The following is an 18,493-nucleotide window of genomic DNA, read 5'->3' as shown; positions in this document are numbered from 1 at the left end:
TGTTTTCTCTTTTTAAGCGGTTCATAAGAGATGGAGATGGTTTTTACGTTATGTTTATGTTATATTTTACATACATATATACATATATATTCTATACTTGGAGTAACCTGACGTATCTATTTTAAACATCTAATGTGGTCATAGAGCACGACATTTGTCAGTTTTATAAACTGTACATGTTGCACAAAGCTTGCCTAAGCCATCTTTTTGTGGAAACGACGAACTCCATTTGCCTTGTTTCAACATTTGCTGGATGGTTGAGAAACTACACAGCAAAAGAAAAACATTTTTTTAGCGCGTCTTTTTGTATTTTTGATTGATATGTGACTTCCTATACAGCAGTTGGGGCCACCCCCACGACGTGACGTCACGAGGTAGCTAAACATGGCCGACGGCGAGCGATGGGCTTGGTGAAAAGCTAGCCCAAAACATTGGCCCACTTCACAAATTCTGCAGGTTTGGACGCGGGGATTTAACACTTGCGGTGTCTAACATCCAATTTTGTTGACGTATAGACGTCACCAGCCGAAATAGGTGGTAGTTCGTCCGAAAGCAGAGTGAACCAGACGGCGTTAGCAACATTAGCATTGGAACCAACTGCTGCTTTGGGGTTTTATCTCCAAATAAGCGCTATCCAACTGACGTTGCGGATTGTTTTGACAGATTTTTTTGAGGGGAAGTGATACGTTGGTTTTGTCAAGAGACGCCATTGAGCTAAACTACACAACAAAGCCATATAAAGCGGAAGAGCCCGTCGTCTAACTGGAGGTCCCCGTCAACTGCTGAACACTTGAGACTCCGCCGCAGTCCGTAAACATGGAACAAAGGCGCAGACACGGAAAGTCGCACGCCACCGACGGCGGGAGCAGCAGCAGCAGTAGCAGCTGCAGCGGCGGAGACTCGGACGGCGGCAGCCCCGCGTCCCCGTCAGGAGACCACGCGTCCTCCCAGAGCCAACAAGGCCCGTCGTCCTCGGGCAACGCGTTCGCCAACGACGGCAGCTTCATGGAGATGTTCAAGAAGAAGATGGAGGCGGAGATGGGGAAAAAGACGCAGGGGGCAGATGGAGAGCAAGGACATGCCAAGCCCCCTCCAGTCACCAGCTTTGTAAGGGGTTTAGCAGATAGCACATCCAAATTGACAACCTTAGACCAATTGATAAATACTGTGTACACTACTCACAATCAGTTGGGGTGACATTTCACAATGAACGAAAAGAGCACCTTCACAGGTGAACTTGTTTAAACTTTTGAATGCATACGTTCTGTCTTAACATTTTGTGAGTAGTGTATCGTAAACACTATTAGATGGGTTGAGTTGGGAGATGTTTTCCACAGATGAGGCTGGTGCTTGGGCAGCAGACTAAATGTAGACCTGCTCTGGTGTAGTCTCCTTCGTTGCCAAGGCAAGGCCTCCTATAACGGTGTCAGTCTTCTATGCCCTAACCCAGGTGGGGAAGCGCAGAGGCGGTGTGTTCCTTAAGACCGGCATGGTTGCCAAGAAGCAGAAACAGGACACAGAGGTAAGGGGGAGCGCGGAGGGTCATCCACGGTTGGAAACTGGTTTGACGTGCTGTGTCGTCTCTCCTCCTGCAGACTACGCCCGGCAAGAGTGACGCTTGGTCAAAGTACATGGCGGAGGTGAAAAAGTACAAAGCGCACCAGTGTGGCGATGACGATAAGACCAGGCCGCTGGTCAAGTAGACGTGGATCCACAGAAGAAAGAGACCCTCGCCTTTCTTCCAACTTATGTTTCCCTTTTTCAATTTTCTTTTTTTTGACGCTGTTCACATTTTCCTCAACATTGCTTTGAAAACTTTGCATACATGATTGATCATTTAGTTATTTTGGTTTGTTGAAGAATTGATAAACATCTACACTGCCTGTTCATTGTGGTGTGGTGTCATGTTTACTTTTCTGGGGGCCTTAATGACAAATTGGTTGGTTGTAGGGGCCCAGATTTTGGTGCAACAAATGCAACATAGTTAGAATAGAAGGGAGAGAAAAATGCAGGGAAAAAATATTTAAATCTATATTGGAAGTTCATTGTGATCATGCTCCCTTCTGTCCAAAACACTTGCAATCTCACAAGCAAATAAATTGAGTTTAATGTTGAATCTTAGCACACGTTAGTACAATGAGTTACACTTTTGTAATTTTACCTGAAACAGGAATACAAAATAATTTGACTTAAATGTAAGGCTTTTTTCTCTCTCCTAATGAGCCAACATTTCTCATAACACAAAAATTGCTTTTAAATTATTTAGAAATGGCATAAAAAACCTCAAGAAATTGCTTTAAAACACAATTGCCACTCACTGCCCCCCCCCCCATTTAATCAATTAGAAGGGGGACAAAATACTTCATATGTGCATGTACATTGTATATGCACATTCTGTATGTGTGTATACACTAAAGATATATGTGTACATGCTTTTTAACAAGAGGTTCCATCCAATAATGACGACCATGCAAAGGGCAACATTTTTAATTAAAAGGTTTCAGTACTATACAGAACGGAACTCATTAAAGAATTCAAGTATAATAGAAAAAGTGTTCAGTTGTGAGGGTAAAAGCTCCAATTCAGCTATGTGCATTTTACATTTCTTACAAATGTCAGCGATAATTTCACTATGCTTTAAAAAGAGCACCATGTTGACACTGACCATGCATCAGAGAGGGAAAAATACAAAAGGCACACTGTCGATCCTATATCAACAAATACACACGGGCAGACACGCACGCACACATGCACGTCGCCTCCTCCCTGTCCACAGTGATATAGGTCTGTCTTGTAAACGTCAACAAGTTGTATTTGTCGTTTTGTTTAGCTGCGACGGATGTAAAAGTGATCATGATGTTTGCTTTTTTTCCCCCCCGTGTCTATTTCCTTCCTGAAAAGTTGAACAATTAAAAAAGTGGTCTACTCCGCCGGGCACCAAAAGCAAGTCCAGCTGCTGATCATAGAGTCTTCCTTTTGGCGTCCCCTCCCTGGCTTTGGCCGACATCTGCACATAAAACCACATAATCGTTCGTTCTGGTGTTTTCTTGTCAATCACAAGCTACAGCATTTACGGAAATGGTTGAATACAAAAGGGGGCAAAGCGTACGCTCACAAAAACAGGATGAGCAGAGCACAGAGAGAAAGACGAGGAACAACAGCGGACAGGCAGCGGGGCAGGGAGGCTCGCGTTTTACCTGAGAAAGCGAGTTGCAAGTGAGGAGGCAGAGCAACCTGAGACCCCGACTGGAGACTCTTATACAGATCTGAGGAGACAGGACGGGGACACAAAAGGATGTGGGGGTGAAAAGGAGGGCACAAGGAAAAGGAAAGGTGAGAACAATGAACAAGGAAAACAAAAACAAGTCAATGGTGAATATGACCGACGGCAGAAATCAGGACAAAAGAACAGACCCAACAAATTAAATGCATGTCAAAGTTCAAACACAAATACAAGATGGCCTTGAAAGATTTCTAATTGACTTCAGCTACCACAAGGCAGCAAAGCACTATTTTTGTCTAAATGAAACACCTCAACTCACTTCTTAATAGTTCCTTGACACCAAGATGCAACAACATAGCGGCAAAGCACTATTTTTGTCTAAATGAAACTCACTAAGGAACTTTCAGTTTATGTTGATTATGGCGCCACCATATGGACAAATGTGGTAATGTTATGCCTGAAGGAAGACCACATTTCCCATGAGGACAAGCGCATTGCGCCGTTTTTTGTGTCGACATTCAAACTGACTTCCGTCTTTGTAACGAATGGGGAAAGGGGGAAGTGACGTATGCCATAAAGCAGTCAGCACATTTGTAGTCTACCATCCTCCTCAAAGTTGCTTTGTGCCAGTAAAAGTTATACCAACCCCCTCAGGCCATGGCAAAGGTATCATTCAACTAATCGATGTTTCATCAGAAGAGTTATGAAAATATTTTATTAACTCATTCACTGCCATTGACGGCTATAGACGTCAAAAATTCATTTGAACTATTTCTTTAAGTTTAACATTTTTTCCCACTTTGTTAACAAGAGTATGAAAACCTAGATTTGTTTAAATTGTATATTTAGAATAGATATAAAATCGTGAGTTAACTAGTAGTCATGCGACAAATTTTAATCGCCTGACGTCCCTCATTTTTAATAATCTTTTATTTTTTTAAATCTTTAAAAAAAAAAAAGATTATTAAAAATTTGGGGCATCAGGTGATTGAATTTTTTTAATGTAATTAATTGCATGACTTTACTCGTTAACTCACGATTAATAACAAATTGTACATCTGTTCTAAATGTGCAATAAAAAAAATTCTCGGTTTTCATACTCATGTTAACAAAAGTGGAAAAAAATGTTAAATTAATAGAAATAGTTCAAATAAATGTTTGACGTCTATAGGCGTCAATGGCAGTGAATGAGTTAAGGTTGAAAAGTTCCTTAGTGTTACTCACTTTATTAACATTGTTCCTTGACACCAAAATACCACAAGATGGTGGCAAATCACTATTTCTACCTAAAGACCTAAATCACACTTAAATTCTTCACTCACTTCAGTACAGTTGCTTGACATCATCATGAGTGCAAACCACCATTTTTGTCTTAATTAAACTCTTTACTTCATGCCAACATCGTGTTTTGCTGATTATCTTGGTGTCAAGGAACTATTTTTGTCTAAATCAACAAAGTTCCTTGACACCAAAATGCAACAAGATGTCACCAATAGGGATAGACCGATAATTGGTCCGGACAATAATTGGCACCGATATTTAGCATTTTATGTATATCAGCATCAGCCTTTTTTTTTGTTTTGATGGCCAATATATTAAAAACTGTTATTTTTGCTTTGACAGGCGCTTTTCTCCTCTGTCTGCTCCGAGTCAGCGGCTGTCGATTCCCTGCAGCATTGGCCCACCCACAGCACCATCTGATTGGTTGCTCGTGCAGTGCTAACAGTCAATAAGCGGCAATTAGCGATTAACTAACAGTTAGCTCGCAGGCTAACCTAATAGCCATTTTTTAGCAGCTATTTGGGAGTTATCCCGGGTTTAGCGTGTGGGCGAACAGTTAGCAAATGAGCTAACAGCTTGCGAATTAGCAGCTATTTGGGAGTTAGCGTGCGGGTGAATGTTAGCCCGCGAGCTAACTTAGCTCGCAAATTAGCAGCTATTAGCCCGCGAGCTAACCGGCTAGCTCGCAAATTAACGACTATTAGGTTAACTCGCGGGCTAACCTAATAGCAGTTTTTTAGCGGCTATTTGGGAGTTATCCCGAGTTAACGTGTGGGTGAATGGTTAGCCCGCGAATTAGTGACTATTTGAAAGTTGGCCTTATTGTTGGTGAAAAAGCTGATGGCAAACAAAAAACCTTTAACATGTTGCAAATCACAAAAGCTGTTTATTAAACATGTCCTTGAAGGCATTTAAGCAGTCAAGTGCTGTTTTTTTTTATTATTATTTTATTATTAAAGATTTTGACACCAACTTTTTTTTCCTGCAAATGTATATCGGCTACAAATATCGGTTATCGGCCTCCCTGACTACCAATAATCGGTATCGGCCCTGAAAAAAAGCATATGAGTCTATCTCTAGTCAACAAGTAATACAGTACTTTTATTTAGGTTTTCTAAAAAATTATCAAAAGAAATGTGCAAATCATGCAGTCGGTGAAGTATAAGTCTTTTTTGACTTTTCAACTTGGAACTCCAAATTCAAATGGTCGTTCTCGTGTACACTTCCTGGTATGAAGTCCGACTTCCCACTTTTATCTTGGTCTCCATATTTTGATATCACAAAAACCTGTCATTTCAACAGGGGTGTGCAGACTTTTTCTATGCAATGTATGCGTATGGCCCGCACTCACTCTGAGTCAAGGTCGAGAAGGAAGCATTACTGGCTGCAGAGCTGGCGGGCGGCGCGCTGGAGCCGGCGGCGCTCAACTGGGGCAGGTTGAGCAGCGGGAACTGGAAGGGAAGCGACACGGGAACCAGACCCCCCAACATCCCGAAACCCAGGGGAAGGGACGGGGGGGAGCAAAGTGGACCACTGCCCCCAGCTGATGATACCTGCACAAAGAGGGGGATATCAAAAGAACCTGTTGAGGGAAAACGTATGCACGTTTGGTTTGTCTTGGCTTTATGAATGAATAACTCACAAGAACTATTATCAGCAACAACAAAAACAGCAATAGTAGCAATAATTGGCCAACTTGTTCACGATATCTACTGTCTCATATTACAGGAAAAAACATGTTTAAAAAAATTAACATGAGAAAAACTAGCTTTTTCCAACAACAAAAAAACAAAAGATTTACATTTAGAAAATGTAAATATGTTCAAAAATGTCTAAAAATCTCAGTTATTATTGAATATTACATGAAAATCCCAATTTCAAGTAGGAATGTGCAAAATTTGCATCTGAGAGCGCCTGAGCAGAATGCGATGAAACATTTTTCAGCACGTACAGTATGTGTTTGTTTTGTGTGGCATTTAGAGGGAAAACTCAATATTGGCACACAATAACTGTCATATAACTAACTGCAAGAAAAATTTGCAACACTGCATTACAAATTTAGCATTAAAAAAATAAATAATAAAATGAACTATACTTGTGGAAAAAAAGTCAAATAGGAAGGAAAAAGTTAATTTACATAAACGAGAAAGAGATTACGATGAAATGTTTCATATTATATGAAGAATAAATGAGATAAAACACAATTTCCTTAAAAATGTTAGAAACAAGTTCAGGTGAAAAATACCTAATATTAGTCATTTAATATTTATTTACTGTAAATCAGTGGTGTCCAAACTTGGTCCTCGAGGGCCGGAGTCCTGCAGGTTTTGGATGTTTCCCTGCTCCAACGCACATGTTTCCAATCGACAGGATCGTTATCAGGCTTACGCAGAGCTTGCTGGCGCACTTCAGGTGTGTTGGAGGAGGGAAACATCCAAAACCTTCAGGACTCCGGCCCTCGAGGACCGAGTTTGGACAAATACTGATTTAGAGCAATAAAACAATATAGATAAATAGAAATATGGAATATCTTAACATGTTTATTAAACTCATTAACATCATAAATGAAGTAAAAAGATGGGGGGGAAAATTGTGAACAAAACATAAGCCATATCTGATATAGCTTTCAACATTTGCTCCTTCTTTTCTCTAGGTGAGTGCTTCTAAATAAATAATAAAGTAAAAACAACAACAACCATCAGCAGGTAAAAGAGCACCACGGGAGCTTGCTAACTAGCACCTGAGGCTAAAGCCAAACTGTGGCAGGATTTTTACCTTCTGGACCTGGATTTGCCACCTCTGACTATTGTCGCAAACGTGTGTCTTACGGCAATTTTGTCTGTTTAAAGGGACAGTGTGTAATACTTAGTGCTATCTAATGGTGGGATAATATTTCATTCATTTTAAAAACCCACGATTGATTTCAATAACATGCACACAAAAAAAGCTGTCACATTATCATACTTTTTTTTTTTAATATAACTGTAGTTCTAGAAATGGCTAATTATATCACATAGTTGGCGCCGGTCTTTCCTGCTACGGATACCCGAAGGACAACTTCATGAACATAGTTAGCCCTGGTGGTGCGTGTAGGTAGCATTGGACCCAATGGGTGGACCACCGCTTACCTTCTACAGCTGGGCCCTGCATTTGATCGTCACCAAGTCCCGTGATTCGGGCTCCCGTCGCCTGACACCTTTTGCTTTGCTCTCACTAGCCCTTTTTTTTTTATACTAGCTTCTCTCGCTAGCTGCTCTTGTCAGCTGCTCTGGCTAACTCTGGCTAGCTTGGACTTTCGGTGTCACTTGCTGGGGCTCTAGTCGGGTGCCAAGTTGATGTTGCTCGCCAAGACGATGAGAAGACGCACGCACTTCGGCCGCATTCTATTACTTAGCGATGTCGGTTGGGAGTGAACTTTTACACACTGTCCCTTTTTTTGTTTTGTTTTTTGCACTTCTAAGGCTCAAGCTCCTTTATATGTAGTAGGATCCAACCTGAATTGTTTGACAATGAGCTATTGTGTGTTCGGATTCGTCCTGACTACAGATCAATAACAAAGTGTTTGAGAGCCTCGCCACGAGTGCGTTTTTGCGTAGCTTCAACAATCCTAACCGTGAATGGCTGCGAGGAGGACAGAAAGGTTACGTGACAACACCGACCACCAACCTGAGGCAACTGAGGAGAGGCCGATGACAACGGGACCGACGTCACCAGTTTGGCCCCCTGAGACGTCGGCACACCCCCCGGCCTCTGGCGCTGGCCTAGATTGGCGGCGGGCGCGGTCGGGGGTGTGGCAGTTCCTGAATGTTTGCTTATGGATGAAGTGCTGATAAGGCTACTGTTGGCTGTGCTAATGCTGCTGATGACGGGAGTCTTCGGGTTACCTGGGGGAGCGTAACCACCCGGACCCCCCTTGGCTGCTCCGGCATGGGCACCTGAGAACGGCGGGCGGAACCCTGGGGGGCTTTTGGAGGAGAACTGATGCATGGGGGGTGTCGCCTGAGACCTGGAGATTTGGGAGGGGGTGGGCGAACTTGAGGTGCAGACGGCCAAGTTGAGGGTGCGGGATGGGGCGGGGATGACCTGGGTGGGGACGACTGAGTTGAGGTTGCGAGACGGCGTGGTGACTGATGAGCCGAGGGTGCGAGACGGGGCGGTGACGGCCGAGTTGAGGGTGCGAGGTGTGAGTTTGACAACTGGCGCTGTGATGCCGCTGTGACTGGATTTGGTGAGCGTGGCGTGCATGGGGGTGATGAAGCCAGACTGTTGCGTGGTTTGAGCTCCCAGGTGGGACGGGGGCGCGGAAGACGCTTTGCTCTGTGGGGTGAGGGGCATGCGAGTCGCCAGGAAGGTTTTGGGGCTCACGTGCACGGGCGACGGATGGGCTGTCGGTCGAGATGGCGGTGACGTAATGATGATGGGGTCGCTACTGATGACTCCTTTATTATTGCTGCATTTGATGAGGCCCGAAGGGGAAGCGGAGACCTTTGATACCGGAGGCACAAGGGGTGATGCGGTTGGCGGTGGGCGGGGTTTAGCTGGTGCAGCAGATGCAAGAGAGTTGACTTTCGGCACTGCGACACCCACGGGTCTCTGAGTGTTCAACACCGAGTGTCTGTGCATCTGCCCCGGCCCCTTCACCAGGCCCATCGCATCCACCCTGACTGACGACCCGGGCGGGAAGGTGATCGAAGACGGCCGAGACAGAGGGGCGGACGGAGATGAGGAGGTGAACGTGTAGCGGGGGTTGCTGGCGCCGGGAGTGCTGCCCAAGTTCTTTTTCTGCTGCTGCTGGATAAGCGCAGAGACATGCGGGGCAGGGGCGGGGTTGGCGACGCTCTTGGGTAGATCCGGGGAGGGAGGGCTGTCCCCTTGCGCCAGGCCCTTGGCGGCGTTGCCGAGGATCATGAGTGCCTGGGAGATGGAGTCCAGGGAGGGAACTGCCAGATCGTCATCAAGGGAATTGAGGCATATGGGCTCAGACGGCGACTGAGACGGTCGCTTGGCAACCTGACCGACGGGGGACGGCGTGACACCTGTTGAGGGTGTGGTCCGCTGAACCCACGCCGACTCCTGACAAACAAATTTTCACGTTAATCATCTTGTTGACTCCACAAACGACAAACTGTAATAAGGGAATTGCAAGGTCTAGGCATCTCTACTAGAGCTGTCTAACCAATATTTTCTTGATTATTCTATCAAAATGTTCCATCGATTAATAAAATTAAAATGTATTTGTATTAAAATGTATCACATAACCTTTTTTTCAGATGATTGTTTATTAACTAATGATTGTTGTTTATATATTATGTTGTTTAATTCACTTTTTCACAGCCATTTTCACTGACGCAACCCCCGTTTTAGTGAATTTGACTGATTTTGCCCACAGAATATTGTGCTCTACTGCTATAAAAACATGGAACCTACCAAAAGAAATATTACCATCTCTTCTTTCATCAGGAAAAAAAAGTATATTTGTATCTGTTTCCGTTTTGCAGCAATTAGCATTAGAATATAGCTAAGTTTCATCATTATTCACAAACCTGTTAAAAACACTGACAAAAAAGAGCTTTTTGCAACATGGGCCTGGTTGATCTCAAACTCTGCTTCCACCTGCTGGCCGTTTTTTGTAATAACTACCATTGCTTTAAGCGACCTCTTTAGGTCAAAGGTTGCATCAAAGCCTTCTGTATACTCTAACATAAAAAAAAACATGTTTTTTTTTTACGAAGGCAAATAATGTGTGTCCCACATCATGTTAATACTTGGGGGGGACACCCAAGTAAACTGCCCACCACCCAAGTAGATTTCAAGAAAATTTGATTAAAAACATATAAATTGTAATAGATTAAAGCGACTATATTTTCCCCCACAAATTAATTATTTTAAATATTAATTAATTACTGGTTTGGTCCGTAACATGTCAGAAAATCGGAAAAAATGTCGATCATCGTTTTCCAAAGTAAAAGCAGGCAGATATTTGCAAATGTCTTGTTTTGATTAAATGCAAATGTTCATCAGTCTGCTTTCATGAAGGACTACAGCAACCAGTACATTAACTGTAGAGACTGAAAGCAGCGGATTTTCATTATTTTAAGATAAAGAGTGGGTGTAAACCAGAGTTCATCAACATGGTGCCTGCTATAAACGATTATCAAAATAGTTGGCAATTAATTTAATGATCAATTAAATGTTGATATCGCATACTGTATAACCAAATATCATTAAAACATTTGATATTTTGATGCATTTGTGTACTCGGCTGTTTTATGATATCAGATGATTATTTATTTTTTCTCGACGGTGCCACCTTTCCAACTTTGATGTTAATGTGGAAAAAACATGAATCGTATTTCCAGACTACAGTGATTGGATCAATCAAAATCTGCACATTCTTGTCCATTGACTGAGTGAGAATCCTATGATAACTCATTTGGCACTTACTACTCACAGTATTCACACAATAAAAAGTTGTGATGGGCATTTGATTGTCATTAAAAAAAAAAGTCACCTTTGGCTTGACTTTTGGTGTGTTGATCATCTTTTTCTTTGCTCTGGAATGAACACAAAAACGATCAGTGTGATCGTTAACTTTGTAGCAAAACGCTTTCTGACGTCGCTTTACTCACGTGTAGCCAGTGAGGTGACCATGAGCCATGGTGCTCTCTTTAAACAGAATCCTAGTTTTTGTTTTTAAAAAGAAGAAAATAAAAGACGGCTTGAGCACAGAATATCCAATAGTGACATTTAACTTGACAAAAACTATTTAAAGAAAAGAAAAAGAAAAGCACACCTGCCCTGCATCCAGCCCTTTGGCCAAAGAGGTTTTACTTCTGTCTCCATGAAGGCTTTGATGTAATCTTCAGGAGACGTGTTCTTGCCCTCTAGCTCATAGCAGCTCAGCTTCACCCGTACCAAGTTGCATAGCAACAACCTGCCAGAAAATGACAACAGGAAGAAAAAAAAACATACTCATTAGTCAGTTAAATGAAAAAACGCTGTAAAAACGAACTCTCTAAATGAAGATTTTAATGGTGTGGCCTTTTCTCTATTGCTTCTGAAAAGATTTGATTTCTCCCACAGATCATTAAATCACAACTGACTTTTATAGATACGGAAGCCAGGAGATCACATCATTGTTTTTGTGTGTGTATTACTTGCACTTTACATACATGAACTTTACATATCTCCATTTTACCACTTGCAGTCGAATGAAAGTGACATCACAGTTGCTCAGGGCTCACGTAATGACCAATCACGGCCCAGCTTCAGAAAACAGATGTGCGTCGCAGGAGTAAACAGTGATGTCACTCACATGGGGTGCATTCAAATAACTCAAATGTCTAAACAATGTGGGCATTCGCATAATCTATCAAAGATGACACACTTTTGTATACCAAGGATTATGTAAAAACAATAACAACAACCCAATTTGACTTTGTAATGGAGGAAATGACAAATACCTGAGTTTGTCATCCCAGGCAAACTTCTTTCGAGGCCCCATCACCCTCTTGCCTGGCTTCTCGTCATCATCATCCTCTGAAGCATTTTTCTCTCCCTCCTCAGACTGGTGTCTGTCAGGGAACAAAGCAGAATGTCAGTATGTTAATGAATGCGTGGTGTCCAAGTCAGGTGAGAGAAATAACCACACGATGCCTTCAATAATGAGCAAAAAAAATCGGATGATTTGGATACGGCTTACTTTGCCACCTTGGCGATACAGTCCATGTTGTATCGAGCGATTTGCTCTGGCATCACGCTGCACACTGCCAGCTTCAGCTTGAGTAGCGGTGTACGGAGCCGGTCGTCCTGGTTGAAGTGGGGGCGACAGTCAAGAACTTGATTTCATCTTAATAGAAACCACTTGATAATGTGTCACATCACATTATCAAGTGGTCTCTCTATTAAGATGTGAAGGGGTTTCCCTGTACAGAAAATGTTGAGGTGCCCATAACAGACTAATTTCGGGCCACCTCCACCTCTAAAACCTGTACTGAAAACTGTAATTTTTGCATGCCAATTTTGGCCTTCAATGGACCGGACGCTCAGGAATCTCCCAAAATTCCTAATGGACACCATACTCCTGGTCGGTATGGCAGTGGTTCTCAGTGGTGCTCAAGTACCCCTATCCAGCCTGTTTCCCATGTCTCCCGCAAGCAGCTAATCAGCAAGCTCTGCATGAAGCCTGATAACGATCTTCAGCTGTGTTGGCTGGGGAGACATGGAAAACAAGCTGGATAGGGGTATTCGAGAACCGGGGCTGAGAACCAGTGCTGTATGGTATACACACACACATCTGAAAGATCAGTATAGTACCACTGTTCTGTAACAAATGAACAATATGTAACAGCCATGTTAGACATTTTCAAATGCGAGTCAAAAACACTTGACGATCACAATGGCTCCACCTACCTGGATGTTGAGGTTCAATTTCTTCAGGCGCTTGAGCAGACCTTCTTTATTACACGGAACAAAGGCCTCCAAGTGAGAGTAGACAGCTGAACGAACATCTGCTGGTTGCTCCTGAACCTGTAAATCAATGCTAACACATACACACGGAGGGTTATACTTATCATCGAAGAAAATACACGAGCTACAAAAATGGCACTCACTCTAGTAGGATATTATTCATGTCCATTGTGAAGAACTTCTTTCGGCCTTCTTGATCAAACTGACGGGATGCCTGTGACAAGAAACGAGGATTAGACGTACTCCCAGCCTTCCGTAGGAAGTAAAAACAGGAGCACGTGGGTTACAGCATATCATGTGAGATAGTAAACTCGTACCGCTCTGAGGTCTTCGATGCGTTTTAAGAGAGGGCCCGGAAGACCGGTGGGCAGTGATGGAGGGCTCATCATATTACCCTGCGACATACGGCCTGCGCCTGCCTTATGGCCCATGCCGAAGGAGCCGTTCTCCCCCTGAGTAGGACTGGAGGGCTGCGGAGAGTCCAGCATCCCGAAATCCAGATCGCCCATCATGTCCTGCAACACGTCATTGTTGGCTGACCCGAGCAGTGACATCACAGCCGGGTCGGACGTCAAGTCTGTCATGTTGCAGTCGTTGCCACCGGCAGCCTTGGCTTGGCTGTTGACGACCGACGACGTGTTAGCACCGGGCACTTTGGCTTGGGGTCGTGGCAGACCGGCACCAGCCAGGTTCCTCTTTCGCATCTCTTCCTTCTCCCTGGTGAAGCGCCGCAACATGTTGGCCAGGTGGAGGGAATCTTTCATAAGCTTCTTCCTCTTCTTCTTTTCTGGCCGGTTCAAGGATGACACTCTGCCACAGCATAAAAACAACAATATTAAAACTAGTATGCTCATCTGTATTCATTTATTGATATTGTGTCTAAATAGGTTCCGTACTTAACTCATTGACTGCCATTGACATCAAAAATTCATTTGAACTATTTCTATTAGTTTAAAATTGTTCCCACTTTTGTTAACAAGAGTATGAAAACTTAGAATTGTTTTATTGTATTAGAACAGATATAACATTTTTGATTAATCGTGAGTTAACTAGTGAAGTCATGCGATTAATTACGATTAAAAATGGTAATCGCCTGACGCCCCTATTTTTTCATAATCTTTTCTTTAAAAAAAAAAGATTATTAAAAATTGGAAAAAATAATTACAATTATTGTATTTATTTTTCAAAAGAAAAGATTATTAAAAAATTAGGGGTGTCAGGTGATTCCATTTTTTATTCGTAAATAATCGCATCACTTTACTAGTTAACTCACAATTAATCACAAATTTTATATCTGTTCTAAATGTACAAAAAAAATGTTCGAGGTTTTAGTACTCTTGTTAACAAAAGTGGAAAAAAATGTTAAACTAATAGAAATAGTTAAATTAATTTATGACGTCTATAGCCATCTATGGCAGTGAATGAGTTATATTCAGTGCCATTGACAGGTATACTTGTCAATTAAGACTGCTTTGACAAATGCAAAAACTTAAAAGTTAGTACCGTACCCGGGCTTTGGTACTTTAATTTTCCTGGGTTTCTTCTCCTCCAAAACTGCACCATCTGGCTTCTTCCTCCGCTTTTTGATTACCCGCTCTTCTCCGTCTTTCATCTTTAAGTAGAAGGATGTTTGTTGGTATGATGACATTAGATGAAAGACAACAGTTGTGCGGTTATGGAGGCGCAAAGAACATACCTTGATGTGATTATTCTCTGTATCGTCTCCTTCGGAGTCGGATGCGGCTCGGAACTGCAGAGTGCCCGTGTTGATGTAAAAGCCTCCATGTTTGGTGGTCAGAGAGGCCGGAACCAGCTCATCATACTGTATAACAAAGAAATAGAGTTCATTTGTAATACTGTTTATAACTATTTCCAAATCATTTCATTTCCTGTTAGTTTACAGTTATTTAACAGTTATTAATCACACTATTGTAAACAGGAAATTAAACCACCTTGAGCATTTTCTATATGAAGGAAATAGGGACAGGAACGCAAGACCAATAGAAACATTTGTAGCAAGCTACAACATTCCTAATAGGCACAAGTGAACCCCACCCCAGCCAACCTGATGATGTGTGCATGCTATAAGAACTCACGGCTTCCGAATTGTCAATGAAGGGGTCGGTCTCGTCATACCCATAGCCAATATCAATGAGATCCTGCATCCTGTCTTTTTTCTTTTTCTTGGAGGCACCACCCTGCAAACAATGCATTATATTACTAGCACCCCACCATTAGACAAATGTCTGCTTACCGACGCTATGCCAGAATTTACTTCAATTTCATCAATTAATTCAAGTTTACACTATTTGTCATTGATGAAATAGAGACCGACTAGGAAAGAGACTTTTTATTTTTTCAATCGTGCTGGACACTTCCAAAAGCATTTATACATTGTTCAAGCAAATACACTTTTGACTGGATGTACGCGCTGCAAATATGTTGCGGTCTTGCGGAGTTTGCCTTGCCTCACCAGTACAACTCTACATACAGTACATGAGACGAGTGAGAGCTGGAGACAACGCAGCGCTCCAAAACAGAGACAACGGAGTGCAGTGTGACAGCTCGTATAATTATGTTAAATTGTTGAATATTTTAAAGGTTAATTTATATAGGATTCTCTTACCATACATAATTGACAAAAATGACATTTTCCAGGAGGAGGCACTTATTTTTAAAAATCTGTTAAAGGGGAAAAATTATAGTATAGTAAAAGTTATTTTTGTGGAAGTTGATGCAAGGTAATGCAAGAAGAAAACAGTTTCAAAGCTTATTTGATTTCAGGAGAAAGCAAATCCCACAAGGGGAAAAAAGAATAAGTAAATCATGTTTTTTTGATAATGTCATTGTCATTTGCTTTTTATGTAGGCAAATGCAAAAGGTGTTGTTTGTTTTTTTAAAGAAAACAAAACAGGACTTTATTTTGAGGCAATATTGCCCTACTCTAAAAAGTACTTGATGTATTGCACGATATTGGAAAAACATTTGGGTGTTAGAATTGCTAGATACTGCTACATCGATATTATTGTAATATTTAACATGTACTGTACCTTAAAGAAATGACATTTTTATTACATAATGAAAAAAAAAAAGCAGAGCTGCTTGATACCACTTTTTTCAGACCGATACCAGTATTAGTATTCAACTCGAGTAGTCACCGAAACCAATAACAAGTACTGATGCCACTAGTACTTTTGATATGTACCCCCCCCCCCACACACACACACACAAAACTGACAGATAATTTTAAAGAAAGACTCATATATCCCAATATAGCATTTTTCATTAAAATCGCCATGCATAAAATACATGGCAATTTTGTATTCTTTTAATTTGTCATGTCTAGTTCCTGATCGTAATGTGGCAAAATACGCAGCCTAAATATATTCTTTGCTAACTAATAGTAATAACTTACAATTTGTAATGCTATTTAGTGTTAGTAATACCCCTTAGATACTGTTCCTGGAGATGCACATTTATGGTTGCATCTGACTGACCAAAGTCAGATAAAAGCATACAATTCCATATGAAACTGATTGCATAATAGTCATATTGCATGAGCCATTATAGCAATGATGCTATTTTCTTTATAAATTGTGCAAAACTTACATATTTGTTTTCAAATTTCCTAGCCAACTCTTCAACCTCCCGTCTCTCACTCTCATCATCAGCCAGTGGGTCGTTGGGATCAAGCGCTGGTGCGAGTCCTTTTGGGGCAATTGAAGCTGCTGCAAGTTGTACCTACATGTTCAAGTCAAATGAGTACAACATGGTAATTGCTGAGTGAATAGTGAGAGCAACCGATTTAATTTGTCAAAGAACAAACTTGGTGGATGGGTGTGAGAGTTATTTCTCATTCCTAATACATGACTTTGAGACAATTGTGACATGTCAAAAGTCCATTTTACTTGCAGTCTCTATGATGATTGACGTGGTAATGACGTTTTTATTTTCTTTTTGACTGTGTATACTCTACATTTTGACTCATCCCCCCCACCCCCAATTATGGTAACCCCGATGCTCAAATGACCCACCTGAGAAGGACGTGATGCCGTCGGGACCACCAGCTCGCTGTAGTTGAACTCTGCAGAACCGCGTTCACTTGGCTCGGAGAGAGAGAGATTGAGCCGGACGGTGGGTTTGGCCTCCTCGGGCTCGGCGACATCTCCTTGCGCGGTGCCAAACAGACCTCCGCCGCCTTCTGACCCGAGAGCACTTCCACCACCATCTCTGACCAACGTCATGGACTCATCTTCGCGGCGGCGTTTCTTGCTCAACTCCGGGGTCGACGGGTTGGGTGTGTTGAACGACGAGAGAGTGACGAAGGGAACTTTCCTCGGTTCTGCCATTTGTTCACAGACCGCACGCGCGAAATAGAGCCAGGCTCCCCCGCGGGTGGTCGGCTAACGCCGGAGATAGTCGCCAGCTATACGGCTAGCTGGTTACTATGCTAGCTAGCTTCCGTTGAATAACTGCTACAGGCGACAGAATTACTTGTATTTCCTCACAGTCCGTAATGAATCCATAAAGTATTTTTCCTGGCGTAGCCCCCGTCGCCTACGAGGGACTTTATGAGGTATAAACTACAATTTTTAGTGGTCCCATGAAAATCGTGTTTAGCTACAGAAAGAAAGCTTCTGTAGTAGCCATCTTGATCATTATTATCATTATTCCCTGGTTGGGCGTGCAGAAAGCGGAAGTCGCGGAGGAAAGGAAACACTATTCGTCCAATAGGATTGTCAGAACCGCCCTGGGGCACGCCCACCTGATTGTCGAGCGCGAATGTGGACTCTGTGGAGATGGTGATTGTTCTGCACAGGCGGGATGCTGGACAAGCGCTCCAATTTTATCTTAACACTGAACACATCGAAGACAAGACTCTAGAATATATTCAATGCTTTGAAAACTGGAGTATACCATCCAAACGTACGTCACTGTTGCCATAGTAATACACGTATTTGGTAACACGTTGGTCGTCGACGTTCAATCCAAGTAGGAAGCCATGTGTAGTAGCTATCAGTTCACTGCCCCCCCCCCTTCATACACACACACACACACAAACACTAACAATAAATTCAGCAGTCCTGTCATCCATCCAATACATATTTGAGACGGCATATCTGCTATAACTTTCCTTAAAATAATGCATCAATGCTGTTAAAAGTAAATTTGATATTAATAGCTCCGTAATTTGTCTACAGCCCTTTCCCCATGTTATGTTAGTGGCCGCTGTAGGAATGACACATGGCGTCCATTTACAAGCGTTTGAGTACCATTATAAGCATCCTTGGGTCCCATGAGTTTGCCCTTGTGGCCAACTGCATATTTACCAATCCCACTTTATAGAAAATCACTGGCATTGCAAAACCAAATTTTCAGGAGACACCAAAAACAGCATGTTTTTTTCCAATCAGTAACATTGCATCAAAGAGAACAATTGCAACACTTACGATTAGTCAATAATTTGAAAAAATGACACCCACATGTGCACACTGACCAAAAGTACAGATATTTAAAAAA

At 42.3% G+C, this 18,493-nt stretch overlaps 2 protein-coding genes across 4 annotated transcripts; one reads left to right on the top strand and one right to left on the bottom strand.

Moving 5' to 3' along the window:
- Window positions 1-351: 351 nt before the first annotated feature.
- On the top strand, window positions 352-1,887 carry trir (telomerase RNA component interacting RNase). The gene is made up of 3 exons (XM_086067662.1): window positions 352-1,107; window positions 1,451-1,522; window positions 1,596-1,887. Exons 1-3 carry the CDS (start codon window positions 817-819, stop codon window positions 1,701-1,703), a joined length of 471 nt encoding a protein of 156 aa, XP_085923788.1. The 5' UTR covers window positions 352-816; the 3' UTR covers window positions 1,704-1,887.
- A 584-nt stretch (window positions 1,888-2,471) lies between these two features.
- Window positions 2,472-17,805, bottom strand: ubn2b (ubinuclein 2b). Of its 3 annotated transcripts, XM_086067638.1 has the most exons (18): window positions 17,008-17,804; window positions 16,583-16,714; window positions 15,070-15,171; window positions 14,670-14,795; window positions 14,482-14,585; window positions 13,291-13,783; window positions 13,117-13,187; window positions 12,917-13,046; window positions 12,207-12,313; window positions 11,968-12,078; window positions 11,298-11,438; window positions 11,134-11,184; window positions 11,016-11,058; window positions 8,645-9,577; window positions 8,171-8,611; window positions 5,856-6,057; window positions 3,198-3,266; window positions 2,472-3,007 (listed from the first exon to the last, which is right to left on the bottom strand). In XM_086067638.1, the coding sequence occupies exons 1-18, from the start codon at window positions 17,320-17,322 to the stop codon at window positions 2,961-2,963; spliced, it is 3,618 nt and encodes a 1,205-aa protein (XP_085923764.1). In that variant the 5' UTR covers window positions 17,323-17,804; the 3' UTR covers window positions 2,472-2,960. The 3 variants fall into 3 exon arrangements, with proteins under 3 accessions (XP_085923764.1, XP_085923755.1, XP_085923776.1); XM_086067629.1 differs by having other exon boundaries at window positions 8,171-9,577; window positions 17,008-17,805; XM_086067650.1 differs by lacking the exon at window positions 3,198-3,266 and having other exon boundaries at window positions 8,171-9,577; window positions 17,008-17,805.
- Window positions 17,806-18,493: the final 688 nt, after the last annotated feature.

Source organism: Leptonotus elevatus, chromosome 1, assembly GCF_054856555.1.
Source record: "Leptonotus elevatus isolate MCC_2025b chromosome 1, RoL_Lele_1.0, whole genome shotgun sequence".
Classification (NCBI taxonomy): Eukaryota; Metazoa; Chordata; class Actinopteri; order Syngnathiformes; family Syngnathidae; genus Leptonotus; species Leptonotus elevatus.
The sequence above is the reverse complement of the archived record's forward strand: the minus strand, read 5'-3'. Positions and strand labels throughout refer to the sequence as shown.